This window comes from Triticum aestivum, chromosome 4A (genome assembly GCF_018294505.1).
Source record: "Triticum aestivum cultivar Chinese Spring chromosome 4A, IWGSC CS RefSeq v2.1, whole genome shotgun sequence".
Taxonomy (NCBI): domain Eukaryota; kingdom Viridiplantae; phylum Streptophyta; class Magnoliopsida; order Poales; family Poaceae; genus Triticum; species Triticum aestivum.
In genome coordinates, this window is record NC_057803.1 from 38598855 (window position 1) to 38616425 (window position 17571).

The 17571-nt window shown below is 48.2% G+C and overlaps 2 protein-coding genes across 2 annotated transcripts; one reads left to right on the forward strand and one right to left on the reverse strand.

Annotated features, from left to right (window-relative positions):
* The first annotated feature begins 3859 nt into the window (after positions 1-3859).
* LOC123084998 (formin-like protein 8) lies at positions 3860-8050 on the forward strand. The gene is made up of 4 exons (XM_044506549.1): positions 3860-5707; positions 5799-6001; positions 6667-6908; positions 7040-8050. The coding sequence occupies exons 1-4, from the start codon at positions 3888-3890 to the stop codon at positions 7814-7816; spliced, it is 3042 nt and encodes a 1013-aa protein (XP_044362484.1). The 5' UTR covers positions 3860-3887; the 3' UTR covers positions 7817-8050.
* Positions 8051-9053: 1003 nt separating this feature from the next.
* On the reverse strand, positions 9054-16710 carry LOC123084999 (activating signal cointegrator 1 complex subunit 2). The gene is made up of 9 exons (XM_044506550.1): positions 16218-16710; positions 14190-14349; positions 14008-14069; positions 13828-13922; positions 13568-13681; positions 13042-13104; positions 12532-12629; positions 12019-12449; positions 9054-11024 (listed from the first exon to the last, which is right to left on the reverse strand). Exons 1-9 carry the CDS (start codon positions 16597-16599, stop codon positions 9364-9366), a joined length of 3066 nt encoding a protein of 1021 aa, XP_044362485.1. The 5' UTR covers positions 16600-16710; the 3' UTR covers positions 9054-9363.
* Between the last annotated feature and the right edge of the window lie 861 nt (positions 16711-17571).

Below are 17571 nucleotides of genomic sequence, written 5' to 3' on the forward strand. Positions count from 1 at the left end.
TTACGGAAGTCATCGTAGTCACCTCGTCGTCGACGGGAACATCTTCTTACTCTGAATTCGCATCGCCGAAAATCCTGAAATAATCCAGAAATAAATGCGAACACCAAGATTTAAATCCTGATGGGCTGAAGATACCACAATCTCCTTCTAACCATCCAACCATAGATTGGTTCGCAATCAATGCAGGATTTGTGATACGGAGCTCGCTCTGTTTTGTTCCATCCCCAATAAAACCATCCGTCTCCGCATGCGCCCGCGTCGCTCATTTGTCCGAACATATTGCTCGTTTTTTTGGTTCTGATTCTGTGCTTGCAGAAGGGCCGAACAAGATGGGTCTTTCGGGTCGTGCCAAATTGCGACGATCTAGCGCCCGTTTAAAGTATTCTTAGTTTCGTGGTCCCTGGACGGTTGAGCATCATTAGTAGCACAGTTAACCTGGCGCGCCGCAGTGTAAAATAAGTGATTAACGGGGCCTACGTGTCTCATAGCACGCGCCATCGAATGACTGCGCCCGGAGCGTCCCATACTTTACTGACCACGATCATAAGCCATGCACAGCCTCTCTCTCCATTCTTAACCTTCTGCACGACCTTGCCACTCAGTAGCGTCTAATGAAAACACCGTATTTCCACGAATAAATGTATACCAGCTCCGCTCCACTCCTCCATGAATGCGAAATGGTGCCCGTGTTGAAATAGAATATAGACCCGATCGACATGGCCGGCGACTTGCCACGGGAAGCACAAAATGCCTAACCAGACCCAGAGCACAAACAACATTGCATGCATTGTTAAACAAGAGGAGCAAGACAAGAATAAATTAAGTCAGTCAAATAGCCATGCAGATAACCGAACCTTGCTGAGGCATGCCAGGCATTACTACTACTACAAAACTTGTTTCGCCAAGCATTTAATCTTCGGATAAGGGAGCGAGCTTGAAGGGGCAAATTTAACCTGTGGATGAAATCAAATCACAGAATGAACTGCTCGTGAAACTATTTCACACGGCTGACTTTTTTGTGTGACGCCCGACGCGAAGACGCCACACTACACTGTGCAATGCCTCATAGATAGGCGTTACACGCTTGGCCAGCGTTGCACCCCAAACTGCCTAAAAATTGCTAGGTCATTGTGCAGAGCCTAAGAGCTAGGCGATGTACTACAAAATGAAGCAACCACTAATGCAACGCCTAGAAGCTATAGTGTGGCGCCTAGCTCTTAGGCGCTGCACACTGATTTAGTAATTTTCGGATCACACAGGTGCGACGCTGGCCAGGCGTGCAGCGCCTATCTGTGAGGCGTTGCACAATGTAATGTGGCGCCTTTGTGTCGGGCGTCACATAAAAAGGTCAGCCGTGTGAAATAGTTTCACGGGCAATTCATTCTGTGATTTAATTTCGTCCATAGGTTAAATTTGTTAATTTTATCGCTTGAAGGCAGGCCGTGTAGTGTAGTTTTCCTTATCTTTTCGAATTCGTGGGACTTGTAGTTGCTTCATTGTCAGGTACGGTCGACCGCCTCCCCATTCTCCATGCACGCACGGCCGGATCTACACTACGCAGTCCTGTATGCGATTCTGTACATAGAGTATACTAGTAGTATATATATACTGTATCGGCAAAGGGTTTTCCAAAGCAGGGTAGACACACGCACACTGTTGTGTTGCGCGCTCCGGGATCGGGTCCGCTTTCCACGTGACAGGCGACGCGCCAAAGCAGATGCTTGACGTGCTCATTATACAACTCCACATGCGGGCCCCGGCCATGGCCATGCATGCATGCATGCACGTGGGACCCACCGCACACTCTGCCATAGTCTAATCTCCTGTACTGTGCTACTAGTACGTGTGATCATTCATCTATGCATGACATGCACACGGCAGGAGACACGCACCCCCACTGTGAGCCGCTTTGGCCTAAAGCTAATTGCACTGATGGAGAAGAAAGGAAAGCAAGGCACTTAAGCAAAGTATTTGAAGATCCCACCCCGCCCCGTTCCCAGCTACCCCTGCCCTGCCCAGGGGATGAAATGATGGAGACGGCCGATCATACAAGCGAAAAAGCGGGAGCCTACTAACTTCGTAAGGAGGAAAAGAAACTTCACTACTAAAGCAGCAGCAGCAGCAGCAATGCATCCAGCATTTCCTGGAACCTAAAGGCCTCTCCATTAAAAATTCAGGTAATTAATCAGGTAATGAAGCCACTTAAAATGCGGTGCAATTTTTTTAAAGGCCGAAGGCACATATTAAGTAGCCAGACCCTTGAAAAACACACTTACAGACCCGCACAAAGAAACACTTGCAGAAATTGAAAAGTAGGAACCAACAGTGCTAACATGGTGGTTACGAGGACACTGGTATTCCTAGCACACCAACAAAGATCAAACCATATAGGTTTGACGCTTTGATGTCTCGTGAATACGGATTATCCTTTCAATGAAAGGTGACGTTTTCATCGATAGCGTGACACTCGTGGTGGCTTCGTCAATCTTCAAGCTCTGCAAATTAGACCCGGTCTTCAATAGGCTTGTGTGAGTGTGCATCTACAATGTAATCGGTGTTGCTAAAAAAAGATTGAAAATTACATCCAAAGCCTTGAGGGGGGTGTCAAAGTCTTCTTCCTCCTATATCTACAGGCGCGTCCCGTGAGCAAAGTGTTACCGCAACTCACTCTCCATGGTAGTGGAGGAAACTTGGTTAAACCCACTAGCATGTAGAAGCACCATCCGAAAAGTCATCCATGTAGACCTGAAGTCATCGGAAATGTGCAGGTCGAGGAAACATCACCTTTAAAGGGCAATATCTATAGTAGTAGGCCCACTTCACCAAGCTCTACCATTGTTCAGCCCAATCATAGTAAAAATCTAAGTTTGACCGGGAAAGAAGTGTTGATCACGTCTCTATGTCATGTTTTAAGCTTCCTAGAGGTTTGTTTGAACACCTTAATATGGTGACCAGAAAATTTGGGTGGAGGAGCAAGCAAGGACAACGTAAACCTAGTTGGGATTCCTGCGAAGCAATGACTCAACCTATGGCTATTGTTGGGGGGGGGGGGGGGGGGGGGGGGGGTCGGCTTCAAGGACTTCGACCTTTTTAACATGCCCTTGCAAACCATGAAAGCACGATGCGTCCTGCACTCAAGGCCGGTCCGCTGGGTTATCGACGGGCTGAGGAAGAAAGTAAAATATTGGCCCCGATTATATAAACATGAAAATGATAATCAATATATATTACCAACAACCACTTAAAGTCGAGAGGCTCTAGCACTAGCGGAAGATTTGTCTCTCCAGAAGATGATCAATGCGTCATAATCTAACCAAATTGTTGAAAATATTTCTCAGTAGGAACATATTATTCAATCGTAAAGGTGATAATAGCTCGAAAGTCAGGGTTCATCGATTGCGCCTACAGTTTTGAAGGAGATTCTACCTTTGAAACTCACACCCTAGCTAAGTTTTCTCATCTTTGGATCAAGGACACCATTGACAACGTTATATGAATGGATCAAGGTAATGAAGCCAGTCAAAAGAAGCTACTAGTACTAAATTAAAACGGGTGCGCGCTCTTAATCGGCAAGGCCCACATGGTCTTTACTCTCACAAAGATACTAGAAGTACTATTAGTGATGTACTGTACCACCATTTGTTGATATGGAGTAGAGCTGGCCTGTCGGTACGCAAAGTATCGTGCATGTGTGGAATATTTTCCTTTCCTTTACCTTGCGCGGCGGGCGTACCAACCTACCAGGAGCCGTATTATAATCCACCAAAACCTCCTAAACGCGGCGCGAAATCCCTAGTCCGATCAAAGTTCTTGTACATTAGCACCTGCACACTAAACTTTGGGCAGGAAAAAGAGGTTAGATCTACACATTTGTTTTTCATAGTGGGATGCCAAAGCGGAGCGCCGAAGAAAAGAAAAGAGAAGAGAAGAAAAGCGGCGAGGAAAAGAAGCAAAAGAGAAGCCAACGCAAAGCAGATTCGGGCCGTCGGGGGCGCCACGTAGTAGTACGTATGGAGAGGAGATTACCAGACCGTCGGGAGCGCCCATGGTGGCGATCGCATATGCTAGTACATCTCCGAAGCCGCCCGCCCGAAAATGGCGGCGTCTTCTCTCTCCTCGGCTTCACACTCTCTCCCCTCCCGGTCTGTCTTTCTCTCACTCTAGAAAGCGGGCCCGAAGCTGCGCTCTGGCTCTGGCTTTGGCTTTTATCCTCTTCTTCTTGTGCGTGCGTGCTCTCCGCTCGCGCCGCCCGCCAAATGCCTCCCGCCATCGCGCTGCTGCTCGCGCAGCTGGTGCTGTGCGGGTGCCTCTCGCCGGCGGTGTCTGCCGCCGCCGTCGTCCCCAGGCGGGTGCTGCACCAGCCGCTGTTTCCCATTGAGTGGACTCCGCCCCCGTCGCCGCCGCCTCCGCCCGCGCCGGACTTCACCTCCGACCCCAGCCCTCCCGTGGCCACGCCCGACGCCCCTCCCGTGGCGACGCCCGATGCCCCTCCCGGCGACTTCTTCCCTCCCGCACCGCCGGTGTCCAGTGATGGTGGTGGCGGCGGTACGGCTTCGTCCCCCCCGAACACCGTCACCGCCGACGTCTCCACCCCGCCCTCTCCCACCGCTGCCGGCCACGGCCCCAAGAAGGCGACCATAGTGGCGGCCGGGGCGGCCGCCGCCGCCGGGGTCGCGCTGCTCGGCTTCGCCTGCGCGTTCCTCATCACCGGCCGCGCCCGCCGCCGCTGCGACTCGCAGAAGCTGCTCGGCCCCGACGGCGGGCCGGCGCTCCGCCGCACGGCCCCCTCCGCCGCCGACTTCCTCTACGTCGGCACGGTGGAGCCCACCACGCCGGCGCACCAGCGCGGGCCCACCAGCGCCGATCTCGCCGGCTCCCCGTACCGCAAGCTGCGGAACGAGCGCGCGCGCCGCGCGGTGTGCCGCGACGAGGCCACCGACCACCCGAGCCCGGAGCTCCGGCCGCTCCCGCCGCTGCGGCGCGCCACCACCATGGGCTCCTCCGACGAGGACGCGTACTACACGCCGCGGCAGCGCTCGGGGGGCTCCGGCTCGGGCGCCGGCGGCGGGGCCGGCAGCGGCGTGTACGGCGAGACGTGGAGCGAGGCGAGCGCGTCCAGCCCGCCCACCACCACCACGGCTTCCCGCCGCAGCCTCCCCAGCATGACCAGCGACTTCTTTCCCCCGGTCGCCGCCATCGCCGCGCTCCCGCCGCCCCCACGGTCCCGCCGCACGCGCACGCCCCCGCGCACGCGCTTCTCCACTGGCTCCACCCCCGACGTCAAGCAGGCAATCTCGCCATCCCCGCGGCCGGTGCAACCCTCCAACCCACCTCCACGTCCACCACCACCACCTCCTCCTCCTCCACCACCACCGACAGCGCCGCCCAAGTCCAACGCAGCTCCAAGGCCCCCTCCTCCACCACCACCGCCACCGATGGCGTCAACTAACAGCCTCCCCCCAAAGACGGGGGAGCCGACATCCAGGCGCCGGTTGCTGAAGCCGCTGCCGCCGGAAGGGCCCCGCATTGCCATGCCGATGCCGATCACGGCGGCGGCAGCGGCGGAGAACAACGGGAGCACGTCGATGCGGGCGGAGGACGACGCGGCCGGCGGCCTGCCGAAGCTGAAGCCGCTGCACTGGGACAAGGTGCGGGCGACCTCCGACCGCGCCATGGTCTGGGACCAGCTCAAGTCAAGCTCATTCCAGTTGAGACCCTGCTCACACTCACAATAAAAGCTTGATCCGTTTATGCCGGTGGTCTCCGAACTGTGCGTGATGTCGAGGCGTCTCTTTCAGGTTGGACGAGGACATGATCGAGGCGCTCTTCATGAACAACTCCATGCCCGCCGCGCCGCCGAGGGACACCGGGAGGAAGCCCGCCGCGCCGGCGTTCAGGCAGGAGGAGAGGGTGCTCGACCCCAAGAAAGCGCAGAACATCGCCATCTTGTTGCGCGCCTTGAATGTCACGCGTGAGGAGGTCTCGGACGCGCTCCTGGACGGTGAGTGTTCGTGCTGCAACCAGTGTGATAATTTTGAGCTCATTTTTCATCTGGTTAGCATTCGCAAAATTGAACCAGCTTTTTTCTGCTCTTCTTTAGCTAAGAAATACTCTATAAGACGTTTATTGACATTGTAATAGAGTCAAAAAAACAACTTATATTAAGTTACAGGGGGAGTATGATTCTATTTTGTTTGCAAACCTTAAATTGAGGAGTTATGTTTGATTGTGATTAGGTATCTAGCATAAGGACTAAGGATGCTTTGGTTGGTAGGATGCTCTTTTCATCTGATTTTGTGATTCAGGTTTTGCTTTCAAATGAGGTTCAGATTTGCAGCTCAATAGTGACAGGTCTTAAGAATTAACAGAAATTCTGGTTCTTGATAATAAAACCTCAACAGAATATACAAGGACTTGAAATCAATAGGGGGAGAAAATGGCTGGACCAATCCTTTTCTAGTAGGAAGGCTGTGAACATCCGGCTAGCGTCCTCTCACTCCACTTCCAAAGTCCAACACCCAAAATTTGCTCTCTGAATCAAACGTTCACCCTGATTTATACACATAATCGTTTTCGTACTTTTCAGTGGAGTGTTGTGCTGTTCACATCATTTCTCTGTATAGCAGTGTCCACTAACTACACTATTTGGTCTCCACATTTGAACAGGCAATGCTGAATGTTTAGGCAGTGAGCTTTTGGAAACGTTAGTCAAGATGGCACCTACGAAAGAGGAGGAGGTCAAACTGCGGGATTACAGTGGCGACCTATCGAAGCTGGGAACCGCGGAACGCTTTCTCAAGACTGTGCTGGATATACCTTTCGCCTTCAAAAGAGTTGACGCTATGCTGTACCGAGCCAATTTCGAGACTGAGATAAATTACCTAAGGAAGTCTTTTGAAACGCTAGAGGTATGCTAGTTTTTGAATCCTACTATTGTCATTTTTAATAACGCACATCCTTTGACTTGAGTATCAAATATCAATATTCATATTCAGCTACTACACATGTGGTTAGCTCACATTTCTTCACTTGTTTTCAGGCAGCTTGTGAAGATCTTAGGGGTAGCAGGTTGTTCCTAAAACTCCTTGAAGCAGTGCTGAGGACCGGGAATCGGATGAATGTCGGCACGAACCGGGGCGAGGCTAAGGCCTTTAAGCTTGACACCCTCCTCAAGCTCGCAGACGTCAAGGGAGCTGATGGCAAAACCACGCTGCTGCACTTTGTTGTCCAAGAAATGATCCGATCGGAAGACGCGAAATCTGAAAAGGAAAACACCACGGCCACCAGCTCCAAAGATAAAGGCCTGAAGGTTGTGTGCGGGCTGAGCAGCGAGCTCGGAAACGTCAAGAAGGCGGCTTCCATGGACTTCGATGTTCTGCACGGCTACGTCAGCAAGCTCGAGACGGGCCTCGAGAAGATCAAGTCGGTGTTGCAGCTCGAGAGGCAGTGCACGCAGGGCCAGAGGTTCTTCATCGCAATGCAGGGCTTTCTGAAGGAGGCCGACAAGGAGATCGAGATAGTGAGAGGCGAGGAGAAGCGGGCTCTGGGGAGGGTGAAAGACATCACCGACTACTTCCACGGGGACGCCGCGAAGGAGGAGGCGCACCCTCTGAGGATATTCATGGTGGTGAGGGACTTCCTCTCGATGTTGGATCACGTCTGCAGGGAGGTTGGCCGGATGCAGCAGGACAGAACCGTCGTCGGGTCGGCGAGGTCGTTCCGTGTCTCGACGACAGCCCCATTGCCGGTCCTAAGTTTGTATGGCCAACGGCGGCAGAACAACTCCGACGACGATGATGATAGCATGTCGTCGTAGGAGAGGGGGTTGGGGGAGGAGGGGTGGTGAAGATGCAGAATGAATTTTGCAATGGACATAGCACATATGGACTGTGATAGCTTTAGCAGCCGCGGCAAATGTATGATAGTGATAAGTAAGCACATATTTAACCTCGGGACGACCAAGGTTAGGAGAGATCGGGGTGTATACGTTTGGAACATGTGGAATTTTTTGTACAAAAGAAGAATAATGACAAGAAGGTCTTCCTCTTTCCGTTGGGTAGTTTTCAATGTAGAAATAGGCTGCTTCACTAGTTATCTAGCAGCAGTTACACATGGCCGCACCATTTCTTATGTATAATTATGTTGATTCATGTAGTGGGGGACTAGTGGTGTAACCTGGAAATAATTTTTCAGATGACCGCTAAATTTCTGTCTGCGCAAATAATCAGGAACAACCCAAAATTAACCTCTTTTTTATCAGAACAGCTGTAGGTTTCCTCTTTCAAATTTCTCATGCGCTTGGAAGAACAGCAGATCTATCAGCCATACCTTGGATGGATATGCTTTATATATCACTTGAAAAGCGCTAGTACTAGGCCATCCTTCCTTCCATATATCTCTGCAAGTAACAGAAAGGCGAAAAGGGGAACCGTCACCATGTATACGATTTAACTGTAAAAAAGCATGGTCAAGGTAAAGGATGAGAGCATGGCATGCCAGCGACGCCACCGCCACCATCATCTCCTCCATTGCCGGCAGCAGGCTTTTTCATCTGTAGTCTGTACTGCACAGGTGAGGAGATCGATGGAGATCACTTGAGCATGCCCTCTTTGCGTAGAGATAAAGAAAGCACCGGGGGCATAACTAGGGCGAAAGTATGCCGCTAACCTTTTTCTCCCAGGCGAATGATGATTCCAAGCTTCACGAGCCTGCCTTCCTTCATTCCTTCCTGTAGAGTAGAATGGAGACGTGATGGAAGTGAATGAGCGAAGCAAAGGGCGTGGCATCATCAAGGATGGATGGCTCCTTGGTGACGCCATGATTGTCGCCCTTGCCTTCATAATTCTCCTCTGGAGACGCCATGGCCTCGGCCACTGTCAAGCATACTGCATTTTAGAAAGGAAGTGTACCCGTTTCTGTGCCGTAAAAACTAAGGGATGAGGTTCCCAACAACAACGATTTTCAGTCTACATTCAAAAGAAGAGAAAGCATTTCCAGTTTCTGTGACCCATTGCGGCCACACATTCACACACCATCCAATACAAAACATAACATGTTCCAAAGGCACACAGCACTAGGCCACATGGATTTGTTGGACCAACATAAACCTTTCAAGTACCAAAAATGCAGCACGGTTCCTTGCGCGACCAAGCTACTTCATGGTAATTCACCTTTAAGAATTCTCACATTTCATACATCGTCTTTTTCAAAACAAAAAAGTATCTATGGGGGCTGCAGCTGCATGTTGTGTATCAATGTAATTGGAACAACCAAAATACATGCTTGGCTTCTGTGAACATCATCTGTCCCTCAAAACCACTTGGACGAATTTACACTTCCTGCTGAACTTCAGACGGTGGTGAGCTAAAGCCCTGTCATTCCTTGCATATGCTTCCTCAGCGCCTGATCCCTCCGGTTATGATTCCGGCCGCCTCTCCTTCCGCCGCCTCCATGGGGGCCTGGCCCTCCTCGAGCGAAACCTTGTGCTGCATTACCATCTTCATTGTCCTCCACTGGATCGTCATGGTTCCTGTCCCATCTTCTTGCACCACGACCAAAACCTTGCTGGCCATGGTTATTCACTTCTGGCCTATTGTCCTCGTCCCTGTCCCCTCTTCTTCCACCACGACCGAAACCTTGCTGGCCATGGTTATTCCCTTCTGGCCTGTTGTCCTCGTCCCTGTCCCCCCTTCTTGCGCCACGACCAAAACCTTGCTGGGGATTAGGATGGTTGTTTACCTCTGGCCGGTTGTCCTCCTCCCTGGCCCCTCTTCTTGCGCCACGACCAAAACCTTGCTGGTTGTTCATTTCTGGCCGGTTGTCCTCATCCCTGGTCCCTCTTCTTGCACCACGGCCAAAACCTTGCTGACCATAGTTTACCTCTGGTAGGTTGCCATGGTTCCTGCCCCCTCTTCTTCCATCACGGCCAAAACTTTGTGGGCCACTAGAATTCTCATTCTCCTCCGCTGGGTTACCCTGATCCCAGCCACCTCTTCTGCCCCTGCCCCGACCACGGGGATTCGAGCCTCCTCTGCTGAAGCTGTTTGCATGACCACCCTCCTCTTCCTCCACAACTCTATGTTGCCTGTTGGGAACTCCCATAGGTAAATTTCCACCAATAGGTAAATTTCCACCACGACCAAGACCATGAATTGTATCTTTCTGAGTATTGTTTAAGACTGCCGCCTCTCGAGCATTTGATACAGCAACTGAACCAGCAACCTTGTAGCTGTAGTTCTTCCCGTCCTTGACATAAAACTGTGGCTTCTTCTGTGAAGCCCAACGTGGGCCACTGGAGGAACCCTCAGCATCATTGGCGCCCTCTGCTTCCTCGTAACTTGACTCCGCCACGCTGAAGCCAAGATCATCAAACGAGTCATCATACTCATCCTCGTACTCATACTGGGAATCAAGGACAGCTGACTTAACAGCATCTTTGGCTTTTTGCGAGTCTAGAACTGCGTAGTTGGGCAGATCATCATTGGTCTTCCTTGTAAATCTACCTTGTGGAACTGATGATACAGATGAGGCAGGAGCCTTGGATGCTGATGAAACTGAAGATAAATATGAGATAGGAGCCTTGGATGCTGATGAGACTGAAGAAGATTGGGCTTCAACTTTATGGGGTTTATTTGCAATATTAGGAATAGTTTCCACTAGTACGCCTTTGCCTTTATCTTTCGCAACACTAGGTGCAGATTGTTGTTGTGGCATCTCTTGTAACGAGGTATCTAAAGCTAGAAGATCCTGATGAAGTGTTCCATCTAGTATCCTTTGGATAACTTCCTCAGGGTTCTGGTTGTAGGCTTCCAAGCAAGCGGCAAGGAAACCTTTCCCATAATGAGGAAGAAGGTCCCTTATCTGACTAATCTTGGACTCAATGACAGCAGCTTCCTCATTCTTCTGTTGAAGTTCACCACCATGGGAAGATATTGGCAAATCAGGGACACTATTCCAAGAAGTGACAGTGGATCCGCACAGACGTGATATGAACTGGAACTGCTCATCCTCCATGTATATCCATCCTGTTAAGGATTAGCAGGAACACATGGAATGCATCAATAGAGAGTGTTTGGCATCAAAAGGAATATGATAAATAAAACTTTGAATCATACGAATGTGGCATGTACATCAACCGAACAATTCTGCCAGGCTTGTAACACTTTCACATGACAAAATCTATAGGAAACCAAAACAAGTGCTTTCTTATGAAGTCAATAACTCAAAAGTACCAAATGATAGGAACACAGATAGAGGTGCTGCACTTGATTAGTACTTCCTCAGTCCAGGTTTATTGGGCCAGTCTTATTTTGTGCCAAACTTTGACCGTCTATATGACCCACAAAATGAGGTATATAGTACAAAAGGTAAACTATTGGATTTGTATTTGGAAGAGGTTTTCCACGATATAATTTGGTGACATATGGTTCATATTTCATAAGTTAAATTTATGGTCAAAGTTGACCCAAAATACGAGGGAGCCTAATAAATCTGGATGGAGAAAGTACGTAGGTAACACTGTTGGTGCCTTAACTGGGGCAAAAACAGTGGAAGCCATCAAAAACTGGTAAGTATGACAAACTCCTACAGGATGAAGGTATTTCAGCAAGCTTGGAAAACATTTCCTTTTGACACTGAATTTCATTCTTCCTATTCTGACATTGACTGAGAGCATTCTACTATCTCAAACTAGAACGGCACCAAACAATATAAGCCTATTAACTGTGTTAACTCACACACAGACATGCGATAAGTACTGTGACAGCACACCAACAAGATAAACGAATTCAGTACACATATGCAAGAGATCAGTATATGGGGCAATAAAACCTTATATTACTTCTCCAAATAAATCTACAAAATCTCATGCTATTTCTGAAAGAAACAAAACTAATGATGTCGAGATAATTCTGACTGAAATTTTGACACAATAAGTACAGGGGGGGCCAAAAGGTTGTGCGGAACTTTACAAACATAAGACGCTAAGCAAGCATTCTATTGAGAAATTTGATCAATTACCTTTGTTCCGAATATCGCCAATCCGGCTCATCAACTGAAATTCCTTTTGAAGAGCTTGCAGAAACGTCTTTCCAGGATTCCCTTTAGAAGAGTAAGTAGCTTCTCTATTGATATCCTTGAGTATTTGAACTATTATTTCTCCCCTGATCATAGGATCTTCGACTTTAGCTGGAAACATCTTAGTAGATGCTTGGACATCCTCCTCCTTAAGTTGATCATTTAAATAGCAGAACTCTAATAATCTCCAACCAAATCCAACAGCTCTCTTTGATAGCATTCTTATGCCAAGAACTATGTCATTAAGTATACTTTCAGACGAAGTCTCTCCATTGCTTTGGGAACTGGACATAACTTGAAACCCCTGAAGCAAAGATGGTAACAACAAATCATACAAACTTGCAAGGGTGTTCAACAATTCCTCAGCTCGATCCCTGCAAATCAAGTAGTACAAAACCATCAATGCCTAGTTAAGAAACATGCACCAATCATTGGGATGAATGAATAGAAGCTTACCCTCTTTCAAAAGAAGCACATAATGATAATGCAGCAGGCTGGTAAGCATCAGCAAAGGCATCCAGAGTAATAATTGCATCATTAACAAAATCCAGCACCTGAGGGAAATTAAATTCGCACTTAAGCATCAAAGTTAAGCAAAAGAACGACAAATATATCAGAACAAATCTAGAACCCTCTATTCCTAACTAGCTAAAACCCACTGCCTGTTTTTCCAAGCCATGCAACCATGCCTATGGAGTTGGGCGCTTGGAGCATACCTATGGAGTTTATCCTTCACATTTTATTCAGGAATGGCACTCTTTTAACTGCAATCTAAAGGTTCTTTCTCTTTTATATATCATTTTGTTATATGCTTCATATTTTTATTGTTTTGAAAGTGTAAATCAAGACCACTCTTATATTTTGTTTTCGTTACTTTTAGTTGTTTCTATAGCACCTAATTAGGCATTTCTTTTAACAAGATAACCACAGAAACGCGCAGGGTATCATCTAGTAGATAAAACTGACCTCCGAGAAATCTTTCTGAAGCTGGGTATGTCCACTGACATTTGGTCCAGGTGAACTGAGCACCTGCAAATCAAATTACAGTTAAGTTGTGTTTATGCAAGTTCTGTAAGATCTATCATAGATTGGCACCATTTCGCTGTAAATGCATGATCTATTCTTTAATTCAATTGTGTTGTTAACATTTTAACCATTTTAAGCAAATGTATCCTCACTCTGAATATAATATATTTTTCCTAAAGAAATTAAAGAAAATGTACAGAAATTCAGAACTGATTTTCGTCATTAGGCGAATGAACAAACTGAAAAACCCTTTTACTAACAGCGCAAATGCACTTCTCAAAAAACTTGATTGAAAACAGAAACAAAAACACTAGCTAAAGGAAATGCTGGTAGTTCTACCATAGGCACAAAGAATTTCTCCCATCAAACTATTGTCTAGATGTTGCTACCTGATAAATGAAGAAAGAAGCCTATATATGGCATCCATCATTAAAAAGTGACCAAAATTCAAGTAAGAAAAAAAGACCTGTAGTGAGTCCATGCATCTGTCCTGCATTGTGTGGAAAATGTCCAGGAATTGGGGAAGGACAGTATTGATGCCATCGAGTAAATTGGGCTGCACAACGATTGCATTTGTAACCTGGAGATATAAAATCATTATTAACTGAAGCATTCATAGCTCATAATAATAATAATAAATAGCTTGAGGATATAGGAACAACATAAAAATGGAAAACAATAATAGTACCAACAACAAATGAAATGCCTCAGGAACCAGGAACCAACCAGTGAACTTGTCAACTCCCCATTGTCATGCCCATATATAGCACATATATCCAACAACTTTGGTAGATCAAGCAGTTTTTTCTGCTGTAGAAGGGCTACAGGGGTACAAATGATTCCACTCAATTCTGCACTAAAATCAATGAACGCACATAATGATCAAAGAAGTAGTCCCAATCTCACCTGTATGCTCCTTCGCACTAAGGGACTCACCCGGGCCTGATCCAGGATCCTTGTTTGATGATCTAACACACAAACAAGAGACACACCACAACAATTATATGCAACTCTTGATGCCATACACCATCTATGAAAAAGGTTTTACAGATATAAAATCAAAACTTGCGAAATGATAGAAATCTCACATGCGGTAGAGGACCATAAAGACACGGCGGCAAAGCTCAAGCTCCCCAACAACCAAACCAGCAACTGTCCCTTTGGGGCCCCTGTGTGGCAAATCATACCACCGGTGTCTGAATTGTAGGTAACTATCTAGGAATGCATGCAGAGAGGCATTCTGTGCCACTGCAGAAAAAACAACTATAAGTATTAGATGTCACTAACAAAGTTCAGCTGCTTGTAGGCTGTAGCTCTGAGATCTCTTCATAAGTTCTAACTCTAGGAGTGAAAACATTAGACAAATCACAAACAAAAACATGATCATCTCGCAATTTCTCTTGTTGAGCTATCTAGTCGTTAAACTATTGTTTACTGGGACCAGTTCCGGTTAACAATTCTAGAACACAACAGAGAGCCTGGCGCGGTGGTTAAGTACCAATAACCAATACAATACATGTATTCATCAGCTTTATTTTATTACTGTAGATACCCATTCAGAGAAGATGCAAGGAACCACATGCACATAGCTTGATAGCTATCTAGTGTTTGATAGTGAAAAATAAAATTTGGAATTGTTGAACATCTGACTAGTAAACTTACTACTTGAGCCAGTGCAATTCATCTGTGCCAAAGTAAAGTTATATATGCACCACAGACAGCAGTTTTGCTGATATATGGAAGAAATCAATCAAGCATTTAAGATTGCAAACATAGTTCAAAAAGGCGCTATTAGGCGCTCGCCTAGGCGCGCTTAAGCTCTGGGCATTGGCCCTAGGCGCTCAAAAAAGCGGTCGGCCAGGTCCTCCGGTGAGAAATCAGCGTTTCCGGCAAGGAATCACGTTTCTCAGGCGAGAAATCAATCTCCCCGTCGACGATTTGACCTCCCCTGCAAGGATTCATCCTCGTCGATGAGGATTCAACCACTCCGATGACAAATCGACTGATTCCGGCGGGGAAACGAGATTCTCCGGCGAGATATTGAGCTTCACTCGCTGGTTCCCATCGGTGTAAGCAAGGGACAGAGGAAGAGGGAGAGAGGCGGCATCATGCAGCAGGGGAGAGAGGACGAGGGGGAGAGGCGGCGTGAGGAGGAAACCTAGATTTTCTGTCGACTGTGCACCATATTAAAGCTTTAGTAGGAGAATAGGAAGATGGGCCTGTGATTTAATGGGCTAGGCCAGCCCATCTAGCTTATTCCTTCATGCTACAGTACAAGCGCCTAATCACACCTAAGCTAGAAAAGCGCAAGTAGGTGGCCAAACGCATAATTAACGCCTAGCGCTTTCTCGAACTTTGATTGCAAATAAACTTCCAGATCAAGTAGCCAGTACAGATAAGATTTTCAACAACTTAGCTGGGATATTAACTAGATTCCAGACATAATCAGAAATATAACTAAATGCCAACTAACCACTCAATATATCTATATGTGTAAGCCATGAACCAGTTAGTTGAATTGACCACAACACTTCTCCAGATCACAACCCGTTGAGAAGTTTAATATGCATGTTCACAATAGGCAGGAAATATAATATATCATAAGTTAATAAAAATGCAGGCGGTATTTAAAAAATGCCAATCAATTTGTTAAGCAAGCTATCAAAGCTATACTCAGGAAAGCGTGTAACACTCCTGTCAATAAGATATGTACGAGTTCAAGCAGGACTGAATCCTCAATTTAAGCCACCATATGTGCTATACATTCATAAGTCAGTGACAGTATACTAAACTACTAGATCAAAAGTTTGTGATAAGAACCACTACAAATCCCTACAATCAAAGCGCTCAACCATTTATAGTGAATTGTAACCATCTGAATAAGTAGATATTCGCTGTAGTTTCATGCTATATCCATGGCTTAGCAAATTACAGAGACAACAAAATGTATGCATAAGAATTCGCACTAAATTGCATTCGAGCAACTGTTGTAAACCAGACAAGCAAATCGAATGTTGAAAGGCCAAGCTCCCAAGCTTCCGGTTCAGGTTCCCAATCCAAAAACTAAGGTTTATGATTTGCATCCAATGCACATAGGAGTTGTGTTGTATGGTTACCCTGGCGCCAGAACTCGCGAGGCTTGGCACGGAGGAGCGACGCGAGCGCGTCGTTGAGGAGGTCGACGACGGCCTGCGACTCCTGGGCGTCGAGGCCGCCGAGCCCGGCCGCGACCGCCTCGTCGTGCGGCAGGTAGAACACGAACCCATCTGCCGCTCCGCCGCCGCCGGAGCTGCTGCTGCCGGCGCCAGATGCAGACGGGGCGGCCGATGATCGGAGGGCGGTGGTGAGCGGTGGTGGGGGCGAGGGTTTAGGAGCGCAAGGGGCGGCGGATTTGGGGACGTAGCGCTGCTGCGGCGGTGGCTGCTGTCTCGGCCCGGGGTTGGGAGGGCGGCGCTGGTAGGAGGGTTTGGATTGGTGGGCGGGCGGCGCCGACGACATGGCTGGATCGGGGGGAGGAGGAGATGCCTTCGGTAACGGCGTTGGACTGGGGAAGGCTTGATGAGAGGGGAAAAGTCAGTAGCCGTCTCGATTCAGGGGGGCACTCCCGGAATTTGGAACCAGGAAGCTCTCTTGCGAGTTTGCGACCCATATCTGCTTACCTGTTTTAATTTATAGAATTGCCCTAGTCTAAAAAATGAGTGCATATAAAAAATCTGAGTGTGGTATTGTTTGATCTTTGTCGATTTTACTTGTTATAAACACATTACAATCACAGCAGATGCTTATAAACATATGTCACTGGGGTTATCTTCCCTCACTTGCCATGACATACACGTTGTTTGGACCAACCCGTCACCCATTCACATCACCATCCTCTCTCTCACGCGCGCCCTTATCTCCTCCAACCAAAACCCAACCTTTTTGTGGCGGCAACGATGGTCGTGACGACCTATAGAGACGCGCACCACCGATCTTCTTTCCCTGTGACCCCCCACCTCGGCTCAATTGTAAGCGATGCGGGGGCGGGCGGGAGTGCTCGATTCAAGCGGCAGGAGGTGCTGCGTCGCAACCGCCAATGTTCTTAGCGCACAAAGGCAACTGCAACGACCTAACGGGGCACAACGGGGACACATGCACGGGGTGGAGGTAGCTGCTCACGGCATGTACGGTGCGGGCACCCCCTTCATCCAAGATGGGGCTAGCCCGAAGAAATGGGGTAGCAATTAACAACGAGGCAAGCTTGGTCGGCAATGCGACCACTCCAGCCCGGGGAGGCCACGACATATGCGGAGAGCATTTGGGCTTGGAGTGTGGTGGATATGACCATGGTCTGGATCTCTTCTCCGGACAGACTTCGACGAGAACCATAGGGTGGAGGCGAGACCCCATGCGACAGAGGAGGCAGGGGAAATGGCTAAGCCCATACGCAACTTGGCCTCTCCTCGACACGGGGAGGCACGTTGTAGTTGC